Raw genomic sequence first — 21311 nt, 5'->3', positions numbered from 1 at the left:
ATTGCCATACCCAGAATAAGCCACTGAAGGTGGGAATGGCAGTCCTGTGTAGATTGGAGGTGCATCTTTAGTGCCAGGTCCAGATGGAATAATATGATGGAGATGTTGATGAAAAGCAATTTGTGGACAGCAATTGGAAAATCCAGGAGGGCAAAACTGAGGGCAGAACACAGGTGGCATGGATGAAGAGCTTTGTGGGACTTCTGGGGGTGTTTCAGTACTAGCTTGAGTGGTGACCTGTTGTGATTCCCGCTTTGAGGTGGCAGGGGGCAATGATGCAGACTGGGGCCACTGGGACTGCTGTGGGAAGTAGTATGGGTTAAAGAGGTGAGGCAGCTGGCCCTGTGGAGGTTTGACAGCTGGAGCAGGCAATGGTTGGGCATAAGGTTTATACACTTGTCCCTGAGACGTTTCAGTTGCTGAAGGCTTTGGAACAGCAGTGGGCTTCTCAGCTGGCAAATGTCCAGGCTTCAGCTGAGGGTAGAAAGACTGGTATATCTGGACCTGAGGGCCTTCAGGTTGTGGTGGCTTGGGAGCAGCTGTGGGCTTCGTAGCTGGTACAGTTTCAGGCCCTGGCTGGGGGTAGAACGGGTTGGGGTAAAAAGGCCGATATACCTGGCGCTGAGGGGCTTCAGGTTGTGGTGTCTTGGGAGGAGTTGTGGGCTTAGTTTCTGTTCCAGTTTCCGGGCCATTTTCATGCTTTGGCTGAGGGTAGAAGGGGTTTGGATAGAAAGGGTTTGGGTAAAAAGGCTGGTATACCTGGCCATGAGGGGCTTCAGGTTGTGGTGGCTTTGGAGCAGTTGTGGGCTTAGATTCTGGTACAGTTTCTGGGCCATTTTCAGGCTTTGGCTGAGGGTAGAAATACTGGTATACCTGGTGCTGAGGGGAATCAGGTCCTGGTGGCTTGGGAGCAGTTGTGGGCTTAGTTTCTTGGCCATTTTCAGGCTTTGGCTGTGGGTAGAAGGGGTTTGGATAGAAAGGGTTGGGATAAAAAGGCTGGTATCCCTGGCCATGAGGGGCTTCAGGTTGTGGTGACTTGGGAGAAGTTGTGGGCTTAGTTTCTGGGCCATTTTCAGGCTTTGGCTGAGGGTAGAAAGACTGGTATATATGGCCCTGGGGGGCTTCAGGTTGTGGTGGTTTGGGAGCAGCTGTGGGCTTTGTAGCTGGTACAGTTTCAGGCCCTGGCCGGGGGTAGAAAGGGTTGGATAGAAAGGGTTGGGGTAAAAAGGCTGGTATACCTGGCCCTGAGGGGCTTCAGGTTGTGGTGGCTTGGGAGCAGTTGTAGGAGCAGGTTCTGGGCCATTTTCAGGATTCGGCTGAGGGTAGAAAGACTGGTATACCTGGCCCTGAGGGGTTTCAGGTTGTTGTGGCTTAGGAGCAGTTGAGGGCTTAGTTTCTGTTCCAGTTTCTTGGCCATGTTCAGGCTTTGGCTGTGGGTAGAAGGGGTTTGGATAGAAAGGGTTGGGGTAAAAAGGCTGGTATGCCTGGCCATGAGGGGCTTCAGGTTGTGGTGACTTGGGAGAAGTTGTGGGCTTAGTTTCTGGGCCATTTTCAGGCTTTGGCTGAGGGTAGAAAGACTGGTATATCTGGCCCAGAGGAGCTTCAGGTTGTGGTGACTTGGGAGCAGCTGTGGGCTTTGTAGCTGGTACAGTTTGAGGCCCTGGCCGGGTGTAGAAAGGGTTTGGATAGAAAGGGTTGGGGTAAAAAGGCTGGTATACCTGGCCCTGAGGGGCTTCAGGTTGCGGTGACTTGGGAGAAGTTGTGGGCTTAGTTTCTGGGCCATTTTCAGGCTTTGGCTGAGGGTAGAAAGACTGGTATATCTGGCCCAGAGGAGCTTCAGGTTGTGGTGGCTTGGGAGCAGCTGTGGGCTTTGTAGCTGGTACAGTTTGAGGCCCTGGCCGGGTGTAGAAAGGGTTTGGATAGAAAGGGTTGGGGTAAAAAGGCTGGTATACCTCGCCCTGAGGGGCTTCAGGTTGGGGTGGCTTGGGAGCAGCTGTGGGCTTTGTAGCTGGTACTACTGCAGGGTAAGCTGGCTCCTGGGAAATAGCAGGATATTGCTGAGTTTTTGTTACTTCAGTTTGAGCAGAGAACAGTGATGGGCAGGAAATTTTAGTTTGTCCGTATCCAGCAAGTTCCATGGTGTACAATCCATCCTGGAATAGAAAGTGTCAATGGATTACACATTTAAAAAAAAAAAAAATTCAGAGAGATGAAACCATTTGTACAATACCTTTTTCTCCAGGCAGGGTGCATAGTGAACAGAGACAACCACACCCTCAGGATGTACAACCACACCAAACCCACATCTGGTTGAGGCTTTCATTAGTGGCTCCCAGTTACCATTCACTATAAAAAAAATAAAAATAAAACATTACTGTCCAGCACACATTCAAAAGTCAGACAAATTATATTCAAGATCCCCACTTGTTGAAGTTGTGAAAGCAATCCTTGAGAAAGCTAGTTAATTGTTCAGACTCGGGGCAGCAAATGCCAACAACCTGGAAATGAGACTCGAGCAACTAAACAAAAGCACTAGATACCTGGGAACAACAAAATAGCCATCTTTTGGCTAACTTGAGGGAGTCTTTTGAAGCAGCAAAATTAAAGCCATTTTGATAACTCCATGTACACCTTTTACAAAATGGGGAACAAACCAATGCCCATAGTGTGCAGTGTTCTAAAGCCTTATCACTTGATGCACACACACACACACACACACACCACAAGAGTGAAGAACCAGATTATGTAGCCCATGTGAGTCGTTACACACTTGTTTGACAGTTAATGTCTACAGGGCAGTACAACATACACGTTATACATTTGTCCATATTAGTCCATTTTAAAGACATGAAATAATTGAAAAAAAAAAAACACGTACGTTTTACTTTAATGTCAGAGCCACTCCATTCTGTTTTCACAACCATGCCCTCAGCATGGCAGGTTACCATCGGAGGGCTAGGTGAAGACTTTTTACTCAAAGGGCAGGACATCTTCACTGGTAACCCCAGCCAACGCAGTGGGAGAACGTAGCTTTCCTCCTGAAACCAGCAAGACATTTTCTTTGACTGTGCAATTGTAGACCGTTTAAGTGTCCTGTGCTTTCACAATAGTGTATCCCACCTCAAGAGCAACAAAGCATCCATCGTAAGGTGCAACCAAGACCAAATTTTTCTGTGTTGACCTTAAGGTGTAACCACAGCTTGAAGGCAACTTTGACAGAGGCAGAGGAGTCAGATGACTTCCTGAGAAATTCAATTCAACAGAAGAGGAATTAAAAAAACAAAACATTACTATAAGAGTTGTAAATAACAAGCTCCATGGGAAAGTGAAAATGTACCTCTGTCAACAAAGAACAGAGACCCTGGGGTAGAAGCAGCATCTTGGACTTGAAGTTTCATGGAGTCTCCAGTACATTCAACCTTCGGTTCCATTTTGAGAAGTCGTTTCACTGCAGCACCCTCTGGCTTTGACTCGGAAGAGCCATCAACCTGTCCTCGAGGCTGTTCCCAACCTTTAAAACACAACACACCACACACACACACACACACACACACACACACTTGAGGGGAGGGAGGGAGAGAGAGCGAGAGAGAGCGAGAGAGAGCGAGCGCGAGCGAGCTGAATGGCTAACTGACTTAACTAGCTAAAACAATTACTGTTAATTACTGTTAACAATTACAATCAGTTACTAGCAGAATTTAACAGGTAGCCAATTCTAACATTTTACACTTTAAGTTCAAAACAGGTACACATTTTCATTTCCAAACAATGGTGCATACAGATTCAGTAAGAAGCCTGGAGGCCCTGAGCTAGAACACTTGAACAAATTCAGAGTGCAGTTCTCAGACACAAATTTCAATTTTTCATACCCATGTCTGCTTGGTAGTCTCTATCAACATCCAGTAAGTTCCTTGTGGCCTTGGTTCCTTGAAGTTTAGCACCTTGCAGAGAGTTGTGCCCAATTAAGAGTCTCCCATGGCGCAGTTCATTTCCTTTAGCCTGATAGTGTATACGCGTTGAGTTTCTTCTTAATTCATCCAATGCCTTAAACTTTGTCAGTCTTGCGCAATGGCAAGAAGCAACCAATAGAAGTCCTAAACATAATGATAAAATCTCACTGTCCCCACTCACTCTATACGCCATTGGAACAAAGCAAAGCACTGCACTGGCAGCTTGCCTCAGGAGTGTGCCACGAATGCTAAACTCTTCTGCTCTGAGCAGTGAGTATTAAATGCTGTTTGGGTGGTGTGTCAGGGTTTGGTCTTAATTAGGACCCATCAAACACCTGAACACAGCAGCTACTGCCAATCGTGCAATTAAGAGCATCAATTTGTGGGCTTGAAATCCTCATACTAGGCTGACATGTAGGATAGGCAGTAGCACTCGAATTGTGTTGAATCATGTTATTTAATCTATTTTAAGGTTCTTCTTGTTCAACAGTCTTTCCAAGTTTTGGCTTAATTAACACTGACATGGTCAATACTGTGAACAACCTCATTGGGTAATATGTGATTTCAAAGCCTTAATAAGCAGCAACCAGCTAACACTGTTCAAATGGTAGGTAACTTTTACTTAACCTTATCTTCATAGTATATCCTATAGTGTGACAGGGTAAATGTGTCTGAAATGATGCACATAACACCTACTACACTGTGCAGCCTTTAGAAAGATGAATTCTCAAGTTTGAGTGTTTCACTTAGGGAAAACATTGTGTGGCTTTAAAGACAAGCAAAACATTTTGATAATCATTTAATAAAAAATAACCTTAAAGGTGCACTATGTATTTTTGGGGAAGATATTTTAATCAGAGATGTTCATGCTTAAACAGGCTGAATAAACTTCCACTTTCATAACTGGATAAACAAACTGGCCTGACACAAAGATGACACAATTTCAGTTTTACTTTCTAGCTTCAAACGGTGTTCTGAGGACCTTATATTTTGTATCATTACCTTGTCAGTATTGTAAATGTAACTTCTGAGTGTGATTTTTTCTTTTTTTTCTCCATAAAACTGTGCCCTTTTAATGTTTCATATAGAAAAAAAAAAAAGGAAACTGGGGTCCCCTTTTTACAGAGTTAAGAGGGGTACAACTGACCACTAATGAAAGTAGTTCGGTCCTTTGGACTCTTTTCTTTCTATGAATGGAAGTAGCAAAGTTTGGTTATTAGATTTATTATCGTTAAAAAGCAAAATGTTTATTTTTGCTGATTTATTCCAAACCCAAGAGTTCAAAGAGCTTTCACCTTTCACCTGTGCTTCAAAATTGTGAAAAAGTCCAACAAATTATTTAATTGTCTGAAACTAGCAGGTAAGGTTAAAGACCAAAAAATCCCTTTAAAGTAATAAATCTGTCATCGCTGACAGCCCATTGAAAATGCGGTTGATCTTCCTCCAGCTTTCTAGAAAATAAACAATTTGGCAGGGTCGTTATTTATGGTATTCAGTAAAGGTTAGAAGCACGAGGAGAGAGAACTTGTTCTTCCTCTGACGCTAGAAAATAATGGAATCCATTAGATCAAGAATGAACAACCTATGTGTAGTGTTTTTCTGTTTGAGTGTGCATTATAAGATCCACGCTGAAATCAGTTTGCATAGATCAAATGTTTCCAAAGGGATACCCAAATTAAAGCTATAGAAATCAAAACCCTTGAATCAGTCAGCAGGTTTTTTACTCATAAGGCAACAGACAGGACATACTTGCTTTACCTCTGGTTGGAATAACTTTTATTTGATCTGTCTGTAAACAAGATGTCTCATCAATTCATGGCATTTGAAAAAGCAGATTTTGTGGCAGAATGAATTTCCAACTCAAAGAAAAAAAAGACAAAATATCGCAAACTCATTTTTCTGTTATTTAATTCTGTACATATTCCACAAAGTCTGGAGATTACTGATGCCAAAATATCCCTTAGGAAAGTGCCATTAAAAGTTACTTCTTGCCGGGGCAGCAGTTAAAAATCCAACTCGTAGTAGCAACAGATCAGATCGATTTTTATGGCACAGAATACACAGTTATTCTCAGAAAATTTTCACAAGACAACTTACAAATGTTCTTATTCCAACCAACACCATTTTCATTATGTTTAGTGTACACAGCATTTTTTTTCTTTTAAATATACTTCTAATTACCGTACTATGACAATTTGTGAATACACCTTTGATGACTAAAGCACAAGGCAAATAATTCCAAGGTGTTGGAGGCCCAACAGCCTGGTTGTACAGTCAAAATGCATTCATACTGTAGTAAAATGTCATTGCCGTTTCATTGGTTAATGGATATGGAGTTAGCAACAAATCAGTTAGTGATGAAAAGTTTAAGTAGTGTTGAAGTCTAAGGAAGCAGTTAAATGTTTTACAGTCATTTGAAGTTGTCTCAAAGATTTACAGTCAACAGGTGATGCCAACAATCATCAATCAGAATAAGATGAAGTAATTCTGATAATCCTTATATTGACAGTTGGTCCAACAGAGAGGGGGGGCATAGCCTCACATAACATGAGTGTAGTGATTTACAGAAAAATTTACAGATAGCAGACTAACAAATGACTGAGCTGTCACAGAGGCGGAATGTCCACTGAGACTCCTGGATGTGGTGAAGTGTCATGACGATATCTTGGGACCTCAGCAATGCTGACCGGCCGCACACTACACTCAAACAACAGCCCAACACCACATCATTAACTTTTAAGACCACATTCAGGTACAACAGCAAAAGCATGTGATGGGAGTAAAAGATGTTGATGCTTGAGGGTGGCGAATTGATACACACATACAGCAGGACTTTGTCATTTCTTTAATGGAGGCTTGAAGACTTGGAGTTGGGAGGCCGATGACGAGATGGTTTTGGCTGGAATATTACGCTGGGACAGAGAGCGGATCTGTATGCTAAAGAGTGTATGCATGCAACTTTTAAATGCCCATGCTGATGAAAAAAAAATAAAGTCTGGCATCTTTATTAATGCTCACAAAGCATAATAACTATGCAAACTGTCACCACCATTACATGTGTACTTCCCCTTGGAACACTAGCCAATTGCTAACTAAATGTTGTACAAGGTGAGTCCAAATTTGTGTCACACTTTTATTCACTTTGCAATCCATTTTTTTGCACACTTTTGGTTAATAAACATTTCAATGAACATGCCATGAGAAGTACAATGTTAAAGTGGGGAAGGTTTTTAAAAAAAAAAAAAAGGGGGGGGGGGGTGAGCAAACAAAAGGCTGTGTAAAAAAGTAGACTGGGGAGGAAGTAACATTGTATTCCATCTAATCCTGGAAGTAGTGTCAACACAATGTGGTGAGTGGGAGTGGGCTGCTAAGTTGATGGATGGGTGGAGAGGTTGCTTAATATCCAGACCTCCTCAGGTACTCAGCCATTGCATGTGCTTTCTTGTTAAGATTTCCACCATGGATCCCCTCCTTTCCCATGATTAAAACCAATGCTGGAGCACACAAGGAAAAAAAGAGAAATGAACAAAATTGAAGAGTCTTCCCCCCCCCTCCCCTGCAGGATGAAGGGGGGAACAAAAGGTGACACAGTATCTTACCACTCTTCATTGCTATTAAAAGTTTCCAAGACATTTGACTGCTTGCAGGAGAAATCTTAACAGCAATATTTCTTTTCTCTTCTTTTTGTCCCTCAAATTTTATCTACGTGAGCTTGAAAACATTAAAACCCTGAATCCCTCAAGTATTTTGCCATTGAGTACGCCTTCTTATTCAATCCGCCTCCGTGGACCCCTTCTTTGCCCATTACAAGAACCAAAACTGGAAGAGAAGAGATAGAAAAAAGGGAAAGTTAAGAAAAGTAATAAGAGGTAAAGGAAAGGCATTCCAAGTAAGAAATAATGTCACCAGAGGTGTGTAGTCCAAGGATATTCAACCATGTGCCATACAGGATCAACAACCTGCAGTGCCTCTTTATTAACCATAGACTGCAACAGGTGATTTTAATTGATTAAATTGTCACAATTTCACGTCATTATGTTTTACCATGTCACAATGTGACACTGATGACCACCAAATGTACATTAGCCTTTAAAATATTTGCGATTTATTACTCACTAGTGTTTCTTTTTTAGGGAATTGCCAATGACTGAACCAGCAAGCAATTCAGGGGCCACACACAGCCTTCATCATTAACACATGGTTGAGTATCACCACTTTTATACAGCAATTATAATCATCAGTAAGATCAGTGCACTTAATTGGTCAGGACAGCTCCTGCTGACCTCTGCTTTTAACAGCAAACCAGATGGAAAACACTAATGAGCTAGTGGAAATTGCAAAGAAAACTGTCGCTGTTCAAGGTACAGTAATAGGCTCATTCTGCTTAATCAAGACAACTACTAAAATACATATCAAAGATACATGCCGGGGACTAATTAAGGTGTACCCCATCTTTCATACAGGCACTATATGTAGCATTTCACTGCACCCGTCAGTGCAAATTTAATATGAAACACTTAATTTGTGCTGTTCTCACTACACTTTTAAGTATAATGTGCAAAGCAGGAGGATGGCTGGTTTATCAACAGAAAAAAAAATAGAGCAGTGTTGGGAAAATGAAAGGAAAACAAGAGTTTGGTTTTGATTGGAATCAGTGTTTCCCAGATAAACATTTAGCAGCCCACTCTTATTTTTTTCCCCTTACAGTTGTAAATGACATATACAATAGTATTTTGTTGCCAATTATCAAAAAGTCAGCTCACAAATCTTAACCTATGAGAAACACTGGAGCAATATCAAACATTGAGGACCACAAAGGCAAACAGGCTGGAGTAGGCAAACCCTTGTTTTATATCAACTTTACAGGTAAAGTCAAACTATTTTAACTGTAATATTTGAACCTTACAAGTCTATCTAAAAAAAAAAAAAAAAAAACTGCCCAACAGCATTTAACAGATTAAAAAAAAGAATTGACTGACAATCAGCGATGGGTAAAAAAAAAAAAAAAAAAAAAAAAAACACAATATCTGCTTGTAATAAAACAATAACACAAAGTACTGGTATGCAAAATGAATTTAATTTAAAAAGCAAGTCATTTGTCATTTAAAGAAAATACAAAAACAGTCTACACAAACTGATATTACATGTTTACCATTTAATAGCCTAAATAGGGTGGTCGAATTCAGTTGGGCTAGTTGTTGAACAACAACGGGAGCTCCGCAATTAAAATAAAGTCATTATTTAGTGTTATCAGTTATCAATCTAGTTTATTATTCATGCAACTTGGTTTTAAATAATTATCCTGTAATTGAGTATTAAACATGACAGAATAGGATTGTTTTTTTTTAAGGCTTAAAATTTGCATTCCTCCTTCTGCGCACTTAAAAAAAATATGTTTTAAATGCAAACTTGTGCAACTGAAGCTGAATTTACTTAAGATTTATTGATTAATCAAACAGAATGTTTTAGAGATACTGCTACACATCATTATCAGCTAATTTGCCTTTCTTTTTTTTTTTTAAAATCACTTAATCAAATTAGACATGTATGATAAACAAAAGCATCACATAATCACATTTAAAAAGCTGGAACCAGCATATTTTTGGCCAGGACAGATGATCTTATGTTACAATTGTAAATAAAACAAGCCCCTGATATTAGTCTGCACTTCCATAAATACAAAAATGTGTGGTAGCTCTTCTAACAGAGGCCATTAGATTAGGTAGATTAACCCATAATGACAGCTTACCTTTTCCAGCTTTCCCCACAGAGATATTGTATGTAGGTTCCCCTCCTTGGCTCTTTGTCCTGATGTCCATTGTCCAGTCCCCCTCATCATTGAGGCTGTCTCTGAGGACCGAACACTTCTTTGAGCCCAGAGTGAGACCGCTGGTGTAGAAGGTCTCCCTGTCCTTACCGATAAGGACATCAATTTCTTGAGACTGGAAAACAAAACAGAAAATCAGGATTGGGGCAGTGTCAGTCACATCCTTAGACACATTAAATGAACATGCTTGTAGTTCATTCACTAGCATAAAAAACAAAAAGGCACAATGTTAATTTGTACATTAATTAACTTGTGTCCATAAGTGAGATGCCAACAAATCCACTGGGCTCTGCTTTGTTAATGAATAAAAACAAAAAGCCTCATTACAGTGGCTTCACTGACAATATACAGTATAGCCACAAGTGGGGGGTTGACCAATGTGGCTTTTTCAGAACCAATACTGATTCTAAAAATTCAGGGAGACCTAAAACACAGATCTAGGACTAACGTTCATTTACAGTAAGAGTGAAAATCTTTGTCAAACTTTGGAACAACCAGTGATGAAATGTACAAGTTACCCAACTGCTGTCAAGTACAATTTAAAAAAAAAAAAAAAAGGAGGTATTTTTCTTCCTCTACATTTATTTGATAAAGGGTTAGGGTTAGATTCAGATTATATTAAGCAAACATTTTACATGTTACCAGTCAGATATTTTTGGACGGGACACTTTTGTAGATTTTCATCCGTAATCAAACAGTGTGCCTCAACCTTTTTGGGGGAAATTAATTTCCTTTTTTGCAGACACTGCCTACCCATGATGCATTAGGGGAATCTGCCTTGTGTTGTATTAATATCATATCCAAGGGGCTCACACATTTTCTTCATTTTAAAAAAAGGATCAATTTATAATCATCAAGTTTTCCATGCGAGCTGAAGATATTAATCATTTGGCAGAAAAGTTACTATTCAGATCAAATATTGACCCCAGTCATTCCCACAGCAATAATTCCAGCTTTTTGGTGGTTCCAGCATCTCTTTGATATACATGACAGTAATCTGAATATGTATATCCAGGCATTACAAGGTAATTTAATAAAACAACATTAAGCGGAGTTATACTGACAATTTATCACCCTTTTTAAGTTATGAATAGACAGACTCATAACTTAAAAAGTAAGTTGAAGGGTTCATTACAGCCCCATTAAAAGAAAAAAAAAAAAGTGGCTATGAAACTGTTACTAAGAATTTCAGCCTGACATTAAAAACGTAGGCGCTTTGTGAATACAGGTTGTAAACCTGCAATTTCGCCGTATTAACTTTGCACAATTTCACATCCCATCCCTGCAGTAAATAGCGGAAGTATTGTGACGTTTATGTAGCGGAGTGGCTCCAGTGCCTCTCGGTGATTTAAAAATAAATAAATAAATTAAAAAAAAACCCACATTGTCATTCATTCACATTAAAAACGATTAAAATATAAAACATGCACCTTGACCGTTCGCCTTCTTAATTAGCAAGCTTCCTATATGGCTGACCAAGTGTCCGCCAGAGTTAGCCCTTTTAACCACAGGTAGCCGGTAAAGCAGCAGCTTAACGTTAGCTAATCAAAGCGGCCGTGCACACAAAAGCATGCACGTTTTCTTAAGTCAGACACCCGTCCGCTAGCTGGGTTTAAATTAGCCTTAGCTTAATTTAGCAGCGTCTTCAATTTTCGATGAGCGCTCGCTCGCGGCGTACGAGTGTTTCGTGTCCTTATGGAGCCTGGAAGCCACAAATGAGTTGAGTCTTATCTGATCCACACGAGGTCTGGTCCCGCAACGTTTCCTTAGCAGGAAATAGCCGAGAAAGGCCACCGATAAACTAGCTAGCCTGCTGAGCTAGCACGACACCGTTAGCTTGCTAGTCATTTAGACCCTGCGAGGTTAACGGTCTCGGCGCTATTCAAGTCCGGCGAGCTCTGCGTGGGTGAAACACAACAACAATGTGAAACTGAAACACACCCTCGCGCTGTTTACCTCCTTTCGACTTCTTACCGTGATATTGTTGAAAGTACCCCCGGCATGTGCTGCCCAAACATATTTGGCGTCCGTATACCCAACAATGGCGCTATCCTGACAGCTGCCATCGGCCATCAGGTTCTCCACGTAGCTTTGCCAAGACATGTTCAAGAAATGGATGCTATATAAAAATGCCTACAGCTTTGGGACAACGGTTGCCAAACGAGAGACGGCCAAAAACCGGGAGGAACCCTGCAGACAAATCTCGAGTCTCCAATGTAACCCACACTCCGACGTTCAGCAACGTCAAGGCTGGGCAGCAAAGAAAGCCACGGCAGTGAGGCAGCGGCTGGGTGTAGTCCGTATCAGATCACTCCGCACAATGAGCTCCCCGGCGCTTTTATGGCAGCAGGCGGCGGAATAAAGAGGGACTTATCAGCTCAGCCAAGAGTCAACTGTCTGAGGGAATGCCGGGGTACACAGACAGCCAACCGGGGGTTTACTGATCGAATCGTGTGGTTATTCAATCTTTCATTCACTGAATGTATTTTCAGGTTATGGGATAACGACAAAGGCTGTCAGTCAGGTCAAGCATGTGCAGCCAGCAGCATGCAGGGAGCAACATGCCATGTGGATGATGAGGATGATGGATTCCAGAATTATCCTCTCACTCTCAAAAAGAAAATCACCACCCAAATGTACCTGCGGGAATCCGGTTGGGAGTTCCTCACCGCCTGTTAAGCCATTTCTCCTACTATATCTGAATGACTGTGTGAGAGACACTGGATGTCACCAACTAAACTGAACATGCAGCCCTGGAGAGCAGCTCAGACAACACACTTTAAGATCAGCCCACCCAAAAAGTAGAATTCAGTCATTGTCCAGGCTACTCATCCCCGTGGCGATGGGAAGTTGGACTAAGCTTTGCAATCCTTGAAACATTTCTGGAGCGTTGCGGCAAAACAGCAGTATTCTTCTAAACAACTGAGGTAGATGGGGGGGGGAAACACTAGAAAAAAACACCCAATACAGTGTTATCCAAGTCTCTGGAACACTGAAGATCCCAAATTGATTAGAAACTATTTTAATTATCTCCTCAAATCTATTTCCAACTATTTTAATTATCTCCTCAAATCTATTTCCATTTGGGATCCCTGGGCTCCTGGACACTTAGCCTGTACAGCTGTATGGAGACATTGTATTTATTTATTTACTCATTTATTATGTTGTTTGTTTTGCATCTTAAACAAGTCCCCATCTACTTCGGTTGTCTTGGAGAATACTGCAACGCTGTTTTGATGTGAAGCTCCAGAAAGTTTTGGCCTGCTACGGAACGTCAACCACCTGTACATCAGCAATAGGGGGGAGTGGATAATGGCAGGATTTGTTGAATGTTTTTGAAGGTTGAAATTATCCTTAAATATTGCCCCATTAGCGTTACACTTGACTTTTCCTTCTTTCTCAGTATGTCTGAGAATTTCTCACAAATGTGACGTGAAGTGAAGCTTCTGACGACAGCCAGAGAAAGTTCTGCATCAGCTCTGTTTGAGGTCTAAGTGATCCAAACATAAAAGAGTCATTTTGTAGCATAAGTTTGTATGTGAGTTTAATCGGCATATATGCTGTATTTGTTCTGCTATTATTATAAAACTTTTTGGGGGGGGGATAACAATGCCTTGTGCTCATTCATCTTTCTCAAATGTGCATTCCCAGTTTGTCGCAAAGGGGTACCACCTAACGTATACACATGTTTGCATTCGGAACCAGCAGATCCACAGAGGATGCCATATCTACTGCCCTCCACTAAGTCTTCACATACAGTACATCGTGAATAAGAAAACCTACAACAGAATGCTGTTTGGTGATTTCAGCACAGCATTTAATACAGTCTCACGCACGAGAGCTCTGTTGTTGAGTATGCAGGTGACACCACTTTCATCGGCCGCATTGCAAACAACGATGAGAGTTCATACCAGGAGGAAATCAAGAATCATGCAGAGTGGTGCACAGAGAACAATCTACAGGTAATTTTAGAAAAGAGGAGGTAAAGTCACTGAACTCATCCTTATCATGTAATTGTGTGTGTGTGGGTGTGTGTGTGTGTGTGTGTGTGTGTGTGTGTAGCATAACGGGACTATACATTGCATTTCATTGCACAACCCTGTGTTGTAAAATGACAATTAAATGAACCCTAAACCTTGAATACTTGCAATCAATAGCATTATTTTTACATAAAACATTCAGCCCTGCTTGGCCCCAAACCACGAGGAGGTAAAGTCATTATCAACAAAACATGGGGGTAAAAAAAACAACTTTTTTTGTCTCATTCCATACTCCAAAGTGCCACTGTTATTTTCTTCTTCTCTGTGTGACTATGACTCAGCTGGTTAATAATATGTAAATAACGCAACCAGGATGCAACACACGTCATTCACGTTCAGCCGTTCAGCCAATAGCAGGATGGAGATATCGCGTGACTTGATGTATCCATGTGTGCAACTCAAGATGGTATTTCCAATAAGCATACAGTTGGACACATTTATCATGTTCTTGGGTCGATCATTTATGTGGATGTCTCTTTTGTGTCATGTCTATTTTGGAGGACAAAAATAATCAACGATAGACCCTTTGTATTTGCTATTAGTTTGCTGACATATAATCAGGCTTGAGGAGTAACTGATTCCACGTAATGGGATTACGTAATTAGGATACAAAAAAACCCACTGGCAGCCCTGTCCTCCTTTTGGGTACTCCTTGTGTGAACAAAAACAGTGCCCTAGTGGATGCCCCTATGGTAGTTAATACATGATAAAGTGCTGTCCAGGCAGTGTTGCAGAGTATGGTAGAGGCCGCCACACAAGGTGCCAACTGCACATCAGGAACAAGCTGTGGTTCAGTATCTTGCTCAAGGACACTTCGACATGCAGCTCAGCTCATCCCGGAGCTGGGATTTGAACCACCGACCTTCCGATCACTAGCCGACCTGCTCTACCTGCTGAGCTACAGAAGAAAAAGGAAAACACTCATGGAAAGTAGTATGTCGAAAATGTAGTTAGATTTCATCACTGCCTGTTGGGTCCTCTCACAGTCAACAGCACGTAATGAAATGCCTCCTATGGTGCCCTTTCAGTGCCCTTTTTGAGTGCTGGTGCTCTAATTGTTTTCACCCCTGCCCCTTAAACTTTCTGAGTCCGCCACTGCAAGAAAACGGTATCTGTATTCAGGTAAAGTGACAAGAAAAAATATGTAATTACATTAAAAATACAGGATTACTTGCTTTTTAAACAAAGAATGATATACTAGTCAGTAACTGTGCACATGTGCACACATGATAATGAGTCTCACACAACATCACTCAGGTTTTGTGTGTTCTTAGAGAAAACACACTCGATGTTAAGATTCAGTGAATGTCGTCCTGTGATAGTGAATTTCTCTGGCCTTTATTGGCATATGTTTGTCATTGAGGTTATCTAAAAGCAACGTAAAGTAATCAAGTTACATGACTTGGGTATTGTAATACATGGCTTACGTTACCACTATTTTAACAGGTATAATTTGTGACTGTATTGGCATTGATTTTAAGAGTAACCCTCCCAATCTTGCATAGAATTGGCATGAAACAATAGCATTAAGGGCTACAAGATGGTGGAGATGATGGAGAGTTCAAGGTTCATCCAGAAAAAAGCCAAAAAGGAAGAACAATCATGATACTGTTCCAAATGGAAAAATACACTCCTTGGCCATTAGGGGCAGTGTTCGATATGGTTTGGAGAAACTCATGACTGGTCCACAGTATATTCTCTGGTGCAGAGCTATGAAACCTCTCTTAAAAGCAGGTATTTAACCCTTTAATGACTTTTATATATTTTGTGAAAGCCTTGTCTATTTTGATAAAAGGGTTATCAAAAGAAAGGATTAATAAAACTTTTGACTATTAGAAAACGGAATAAAGAATACATCCAATATGGAATTTGCCAAATGTTTTCACTTAATGCTGCAGATGTTATGCAGTGCCATGAGTTAATGCACACTGTTTTCCTACTTCAAATTGGTAAATCAAGCTCTTGTCAATCCCCTCACAATATGCTTAATGTTATTGGTATCAGTATATATGTTGTCTGATATGTCTGCTGCCTGCTGTGATTAGAAACCATCAAATTCCCACTAAGGTTTACTGTTCCAGTGCTCTGATATCACTTCAGACAAATGAAGTTATATATATATATATATATATATATATATATATATATATATATATATATATATATATATATATATATATATAACTGCAACATAACTGATGTTTGCAAGCATACTGGCTGATACCAGTACTCCCCAACATCAGTATCAGCATTGGCTTCTGCCTCTATATGCTTTACATAGCTACATGAATGTTGCAAAAGCAACTGAACAATGTCCGTGGCTTTATAATTGCACATCAAATTGTTTTATAGATACCATGTTTACCCCTTCAGCAGTTATATTTGTATGCTCTGTTTTTATGACTCTACAAGGTAGAAAGAATTCTGCAGGTAGAGTGCACACAAGGATGCTTGTAAGAAAACCTCACCTCGCCTCACACAAAACAAGAACTACCAGATTCTGTGTCATTTTTTTCTGAAGCTCTTGTTCAGCCACTCAGGAAATGTTCCTTTAGAACTACTCTGATACTAACGTCTGGTACATACCATAGGAACACTGCAGCATGTGGAAATACCAAGAGAGAGAGGAGGGGGAGAAAAGAGAGAGATGATGCCTTCGAGTGCCCTCCAATAACATTGGAGCTTTACGTTGAAAAGGTTATAACACGATAATGCAGTAGAATGGTCAGAGAAACAAGAAAATAGCCAAATGAAACGTATTCTGTACAGTAGTGTTTAGAATCAAAGCAATCCTGGGCTTCTTTGAGCTGTAGTGAAGTGGAAATGTGCAGCAGATTTATCAACTATGTTTATGAAGAAGAAAAAAATTGACAACATGGAATGACAAGAGGAAAATTCTCATTGAATTATTCACACAGGATGCACATTCTTGTGCTCCACGACTAGGTCCATCACTTGTTGCCATGACTTTCATCTTAAACGATTGGAAATTGGTCCTGATTTCATGGCACTGTATTGAAGGGCATCCCATAATTCAAAAAACCCTCTCAGTTTTGTGCTGCTGTGGTGCATATAAATTCTTTTAAATCACTTCTTAAAACTCACTTTTATAGACTTGCCTCTATGTGATGTGGTCCTTGTATGATTATTTTTACTCCAACTGTCTTTGAGTTTTGTTTTTGTCTTATTTCATTTATTTTATCTATTACATTTGTTATTCCGCCTACTTTATTTATTTTCATCTCTTTTATCTCACCCACTTTACCAATTTTGAATCATTACCTCTGTTATTTCAACCATTTCATGCAAGCAATTTTATCGTCCTATGTAATTGTAAATTGTATTCTTGCTTTGTCTTTCAAAGCACTTTGTAAACCTTGTTTTAAAAAGTGCTATAGAAATAAAGTTGTTTATTATTATTGTTATTATTATTATTATTATTATTATTATTATTATTATTGTTATTATTATTAACATATATTCCTAAATAAATATATTTAATTAAATCCTCACACACCAAATTTGAAGGAACAGGGAGGTGATAGAGGCCCAGCAGCTAGAGCTTCAACACGCCATTATATCCATTACCTTTAAATCCATTTATTATGTTCATTATTTATCCTTTTTATTGTCTCATCTATAAGATAAGATAAAGATAAAAGTGAGATTTATGGTGCACTATGTGAGAATTAGCCCCCTGTCGAATGAAAACTCAAAACAAATAGGGCACAGCATGTCACCATAGAAATCCTTAATTGTTGTGAACTGTAGCTTCTGTCAGCTAGTTAGCTCAGTTAGCCGTGCAGCTAGCGAGTCCGGACGTTGAGCTTGTAAAAACAAGGGAGTAAACCTACAGGATGGCACTAGAATTTTGGACCAGGACTGACCAGGGTTGGCTAACTTATTTCTTCAACATGATGTGTAATCCTTATAAAGTCAAGAGTGTTACTACTTTACACTCTCTGGGTAATTTTAGTTAAAAAAATCTTCAATTTGCTTATATCGTCTGAGATGAGGGAGACTTGTGTAGTGAAGGTGGCAGAGGTGACGTACCACTCTATCGACTTTCTCAGAAAATGTTGCCTTTCTCAATTTTTTTGCGAATACCCGTTCGCGCATAATAGTTGTCATTTTTCCGACCGCACCTGAAGGCAACATGAGTTACAGATTCTCAAACGCCTCGTACGTAAACATCCTTGCGCGAGACACCTACCCACGATGCAGCGCGGTTGCACACAACATAGCCATCTTGTCAAGAGTGACTGAGTGAGGGAGGTAACTGTGGGCGCTGTGTGGATTCTCGTTTGTTTTAAAGCGTCAAATTTGACAGCGTCTTCCTCCCTCGACCGCAAAGTGAGCGTCGCCACCGAATGACTTTGAGCTGGTGAAGCGAGCGGCCACGAACGACTGCTTTCGGGAAGATGTCTCACATACTTGTTCCGACGTAGGGGGAGTGTGCAGCAGCCAGTTGGCTTGACTTGCTAGCTAGCTCAGAGAGTGGAGGGCTGCGGGCCCTCCTCAGCGTAAAGTAGCTCCTGCAGCTGGGCAACACACTCTGCGACAACGGCCGTTTGACAACTGCACAACCGGGACGTTAGCAGGCCGGTCCGGACCGGCCGAAAGCTCTGGATCAAGCTTGGTAGAGGCTGCTGGTACCAGCTCTGAAGCCGCATTGCTGGACAAGGCAAGACGAAGTGTGGCGTTGCGTTATGAGCACATGAAACGCAACAGGAGACCGAGAGAGGAAGAGGGATGGCGTAGATTCATCTCGACTACAGAAAGCTAGGCTAAGTAAAATACATCCAACTGTGCTGTTTAGTATGATCTGAGCTTTAGAAGCTGTAACCAGCTCCTCCCTCTTTGACGGAGGATAAACATAGCCATACGGGACTTGGAATCAGGCTGTCAATATGTCGAAAATGCCGGCCAAGAAGAAGAGCTGTTTTCAGATCACCAGTGTGACTCAGGCCCAGGTGGCGGCTATAGGTGCCACCGACGACACGGAGAGTCTCGACGACCCAGACGAGTCACGGACTGAAGATGTGTCGTCGGAAATCTATGACATGTCTCGGGCTGAGTACGAGCCTGCGTGTGACAGGAGTTCATCTGAAGAAGCCCTGAATAATGTCGGAGAACCGGAGGCGATCAGTGTTATGGCACCGTCACACATACCTCAACAGCTGTCAAGCAATCCCATCGGGGAGTTTCGAAAGATTGGAGTGTCCGGCTCAACTCAAGGGGGGATCGGCGCTACAGCAGGTTTACCCCTAAGCACCCAGCCGGGGGCAATGCAGCAACCGTCTGCTCCGGCAGTCAGCGCTGGACCTGCCGGTGTGTCAGTGAACACATCCCAGCCTGCTGCAGTGACCAGCTCCGCTCCTCCTCCTGCCACCTCCACGGTGAGTTGCACTTCACGTTTTAGGGTCATTAAACTCGATCATGGTACTGGAGAACCCTTTCGAAGAGGCAGGTGGACTTGCACAGAGTTTTATGAGAAAGACTCTGAGAGCTCCACTGTTAGTAGGACTGTAGATAGCATAAGACATGCCAGTGCAACACTGGACCCTGCTGCAGACCGAGACAGCGGGCTTGGGCTTACAGGAGGATCTGTGGTCGCCCCGTCAACACATTCAGGTCAGGGCTTGGCCTCTGTGGCGGATGCTTCTCTCTTGTCATCCCGTATGCAGTCAGTGGAGGCTATATCGCAGCAGCAGCAACAAATCCACCATCAAAACTACAGCACCCGGCAGCAGGGTGGCAGTGGGTCGATTGGAGACCGACCCACTTTCTCCAGCAGTAAACAGACAGCTGTTCCAGCTCAGCCGACAGTGGGGGGTCTCCCACCTTCTGCTCCCCAGAGCACGCTCCCTGTTGGACAAAACGGCCTTCCTCAATCTGGCATCCACATACAGAAGTCTCCCATCATGCCTCCTTCAGCTCAGACCATCGCATATCCTCAGCAGCAGCAGCAGCAGCAGCTTCCGCTGGGCCACCACCTGACCAGCCAGTCGGAGTACTATCAGCAATCAGGCCAGTCGCTCCCTGTGTCCAGCCTCTCTGCTGGGCTGCAGCCCGTGGGTCAGGGTCCTGCCTTAGTCTTGCCGCCAGCCTCTGGAGGGGCTCCTTTGCCAAGTCAGCTTGGAGACGTTGCAGGAGCAGGAGGGGGATCTGTACCTACCGGACAGCCAGCCCCAAGCCTCTTGCAGCAGCAGGCTGGAGGGATGGGTGGGGTCGGAGGCTCCATACTTACTGGTGGACCCACTTTGCAGCAGCAGACTGTGAGTCAGTACGCATCTGCTGGCCTCCACCCTGCATCCTCTGGTGTACAAAATGTGCCTGCCATCGCAGTGAGCTCCAGTGTGCCCTCCACTGTGCCCGCTGCTGTGCCCAGTGCCTCCAGTGCAGCCATGCCAAATGTGACAACTTCCAGTTTGCCTCCAGGTCAGGTACCCCACAGCAAGTCTCCGGCGGCTTTGGTGGCTCAGGGCCTCCAAGTGACTGGATTTGGACATGTGGAAGGTGGTGGAGGGAAGTCAGAGGGCCTCAATGCACAGTCTCCTGGTGTCCCTGGGAAGGAAGCAGTGAAGCCCCTCATGCCTGAGGGCCTGCAGCTCGCCGCACCAACCGTCAACAGCCTGTTTGGGATCCACATACCAGTCGACGGGGATGTGGACAGGTAACCGTTTCTAAATCTTAACGTTGAGCTGTGTCACCATGGCTGTGCAACATTATCCACACCACTTGAACACATAGACAGCTGGGGAGAAGCTTCTTGTAGCCCGGCATGTTTGGCCATTTGCTGTGATCACATAAGGTTGAAAGCCATGGGAGAGGCAGTGCCCGTTTTAGTGTTGGTCATTCAGTTTGTCAGCTGAAAACAGGATTTTCCCCTTGTGTCAGAGAGGGGAATGCAGAGGAGGAAAGAAGTGGCACACAGGAAGGAAATTTAATGTTTGTTGTTTCTCATTACTGCCTACAGAAGTAAGGGGAGTGTAGCACACATGAAGAGAACACCCATGGCTTCCAACTTGTTAAACACACACACGACTCCTGTAACTCTGTGAGGGTGTGTGTTTGAGTTATGTGTGTGGATGCATTTTGTTGCAGCTTTCTTCCCACTTAACGCTCTCACCCTCCAGGACCATGTTTGAGGTGATGGCCTTGGATGCAGACCAAAGATGTGTTGTGGTTGCTACTGTGCATAGTTAGCTCAGCTTTCTATTAGCCTCAGGCTCCTCCTCGCCACTTGGTAAACCTGATCAGTGCCTGACCTTTTAATAAGTTAGTTCCTTCTCCGGAAAAGACTTTCTAATACAAACACAGCAAAGAGTGTTTGATTTTTGTGTTGCCACATTTATGATATCATGGTTTCCACTCTCAGCCCCATCAGGCTCCCCTCAGGAATGTGTTTACACAGGATTTTAGAGCATTGGCTGAAATAACTGTTTTAGCTTTTGTACGTTGCAGAATGAATGTTTAGGTAGGACAAACACT

At 42.4% G+C, this 21311-nt stretch overlaps 3 protein-coding genes across 7 annotated transcripts in view; 1 reads left to right on the top strand and 2 right to left on the bottom strand.

Moving 5' to 3' along the window:
* Positions 1-330: 330 nt before the first annotated feature.
* LOC115572472 (pollen-specific leucine-rich repeat extensin-like protein 1) lies at positions 331-4238 on the bottom strand. Its single transcript, XM_030402586.1, has 6 exons — positions 3870-4238; positions 3338-3511; positions 3121-3242; positions 2879-3038; positions 2231-2346; positions 331-2153 (listed from the first exon to the last, which is right to left on the bottom strand). Exons 1-6 carry the CDS (start codon positions 4141-4143, stop codon positions 471-473), a joined length of 2529 nt encoding a protein of 842 aa, XP_030258446.1. The 5' UTR covers positions 4144-4238; the 3' UTR covers positions 331-470.
* A 1465-nt stretch (positions 4239-5703) lies between these two features.
* LOC115572473 (profilin-2-like) lies at positions 5704-12100 on the bottom strand. Of its 2 annotated transcripts, none has more exons than XM_030402588.1 (3): positions 11752-12100; positions 9700-9892; positions 5704-7444 (listed from the first exon to the last, which is right to left on the bottom strand). In XM_030402588.1, the coding sequence occupies exons 1-3, from the start codon at positions 11878-11880 to the stop codon at positions 7347-7349; spliced, it is 420 nt and encodes a 139-aa protein (XP_030258448.1). In that variant the 5' UTR covers positions 11881-12100; the 3' UTR covers positions 5704-7346. The 2 variants fall into 2 exon arrangements, with proteins under 2 accessions (XP_030258448.1, XP_030258447.1); XM_030402587.1 differs by having other exon boundaries at positions 5704-7769; positions 11752-12098.
* A 5915-nt stretch (positions 12101-18015) lies between these two features.
* LOC115572810 (TSC22 domain family protein 2-like) overlaps positions 18016-21311 on the top strand; it is a 34603-nt gene continuing 31307 nt past the window's right edge. For 2 of the 4 annotated variants that reach the window (XM_030403270.1, XM_030403269.1), the window contains exon 1: positions 18016-20493. In XM_030403270.1, the coding sequence (XP_030259130.1) occupies positions 18728-20493 (1766 nt within the window). In that variant the 5' untranslated portion in view covers positions 18016-18727. The remainder of the gene's footprint in view (positions 20494-21311) is intronic. The other 2 variants (XM_030403267.1, XM_030403268.1) reach the window with 2 other exon arrangements.

The sequence above is a fragment of the Sparus aurata genome, chromosome 21, assembly GCF_900880675.1.
Source record: "Sparus aurata chromosome 21, fSpaAur1.1, whole genome shotgun sequence".
Classification (NCBI taxonomy): Eukaryota; Metazoa; Chordata; class Actinopteri; order Spariformes; family Sparidae; genus Sparus; species Sparus aurata.
Note: the sequence above shows the minus strand (reverse complement) of the source record. Positions and strands in the feature narration are given on the sequence as shown.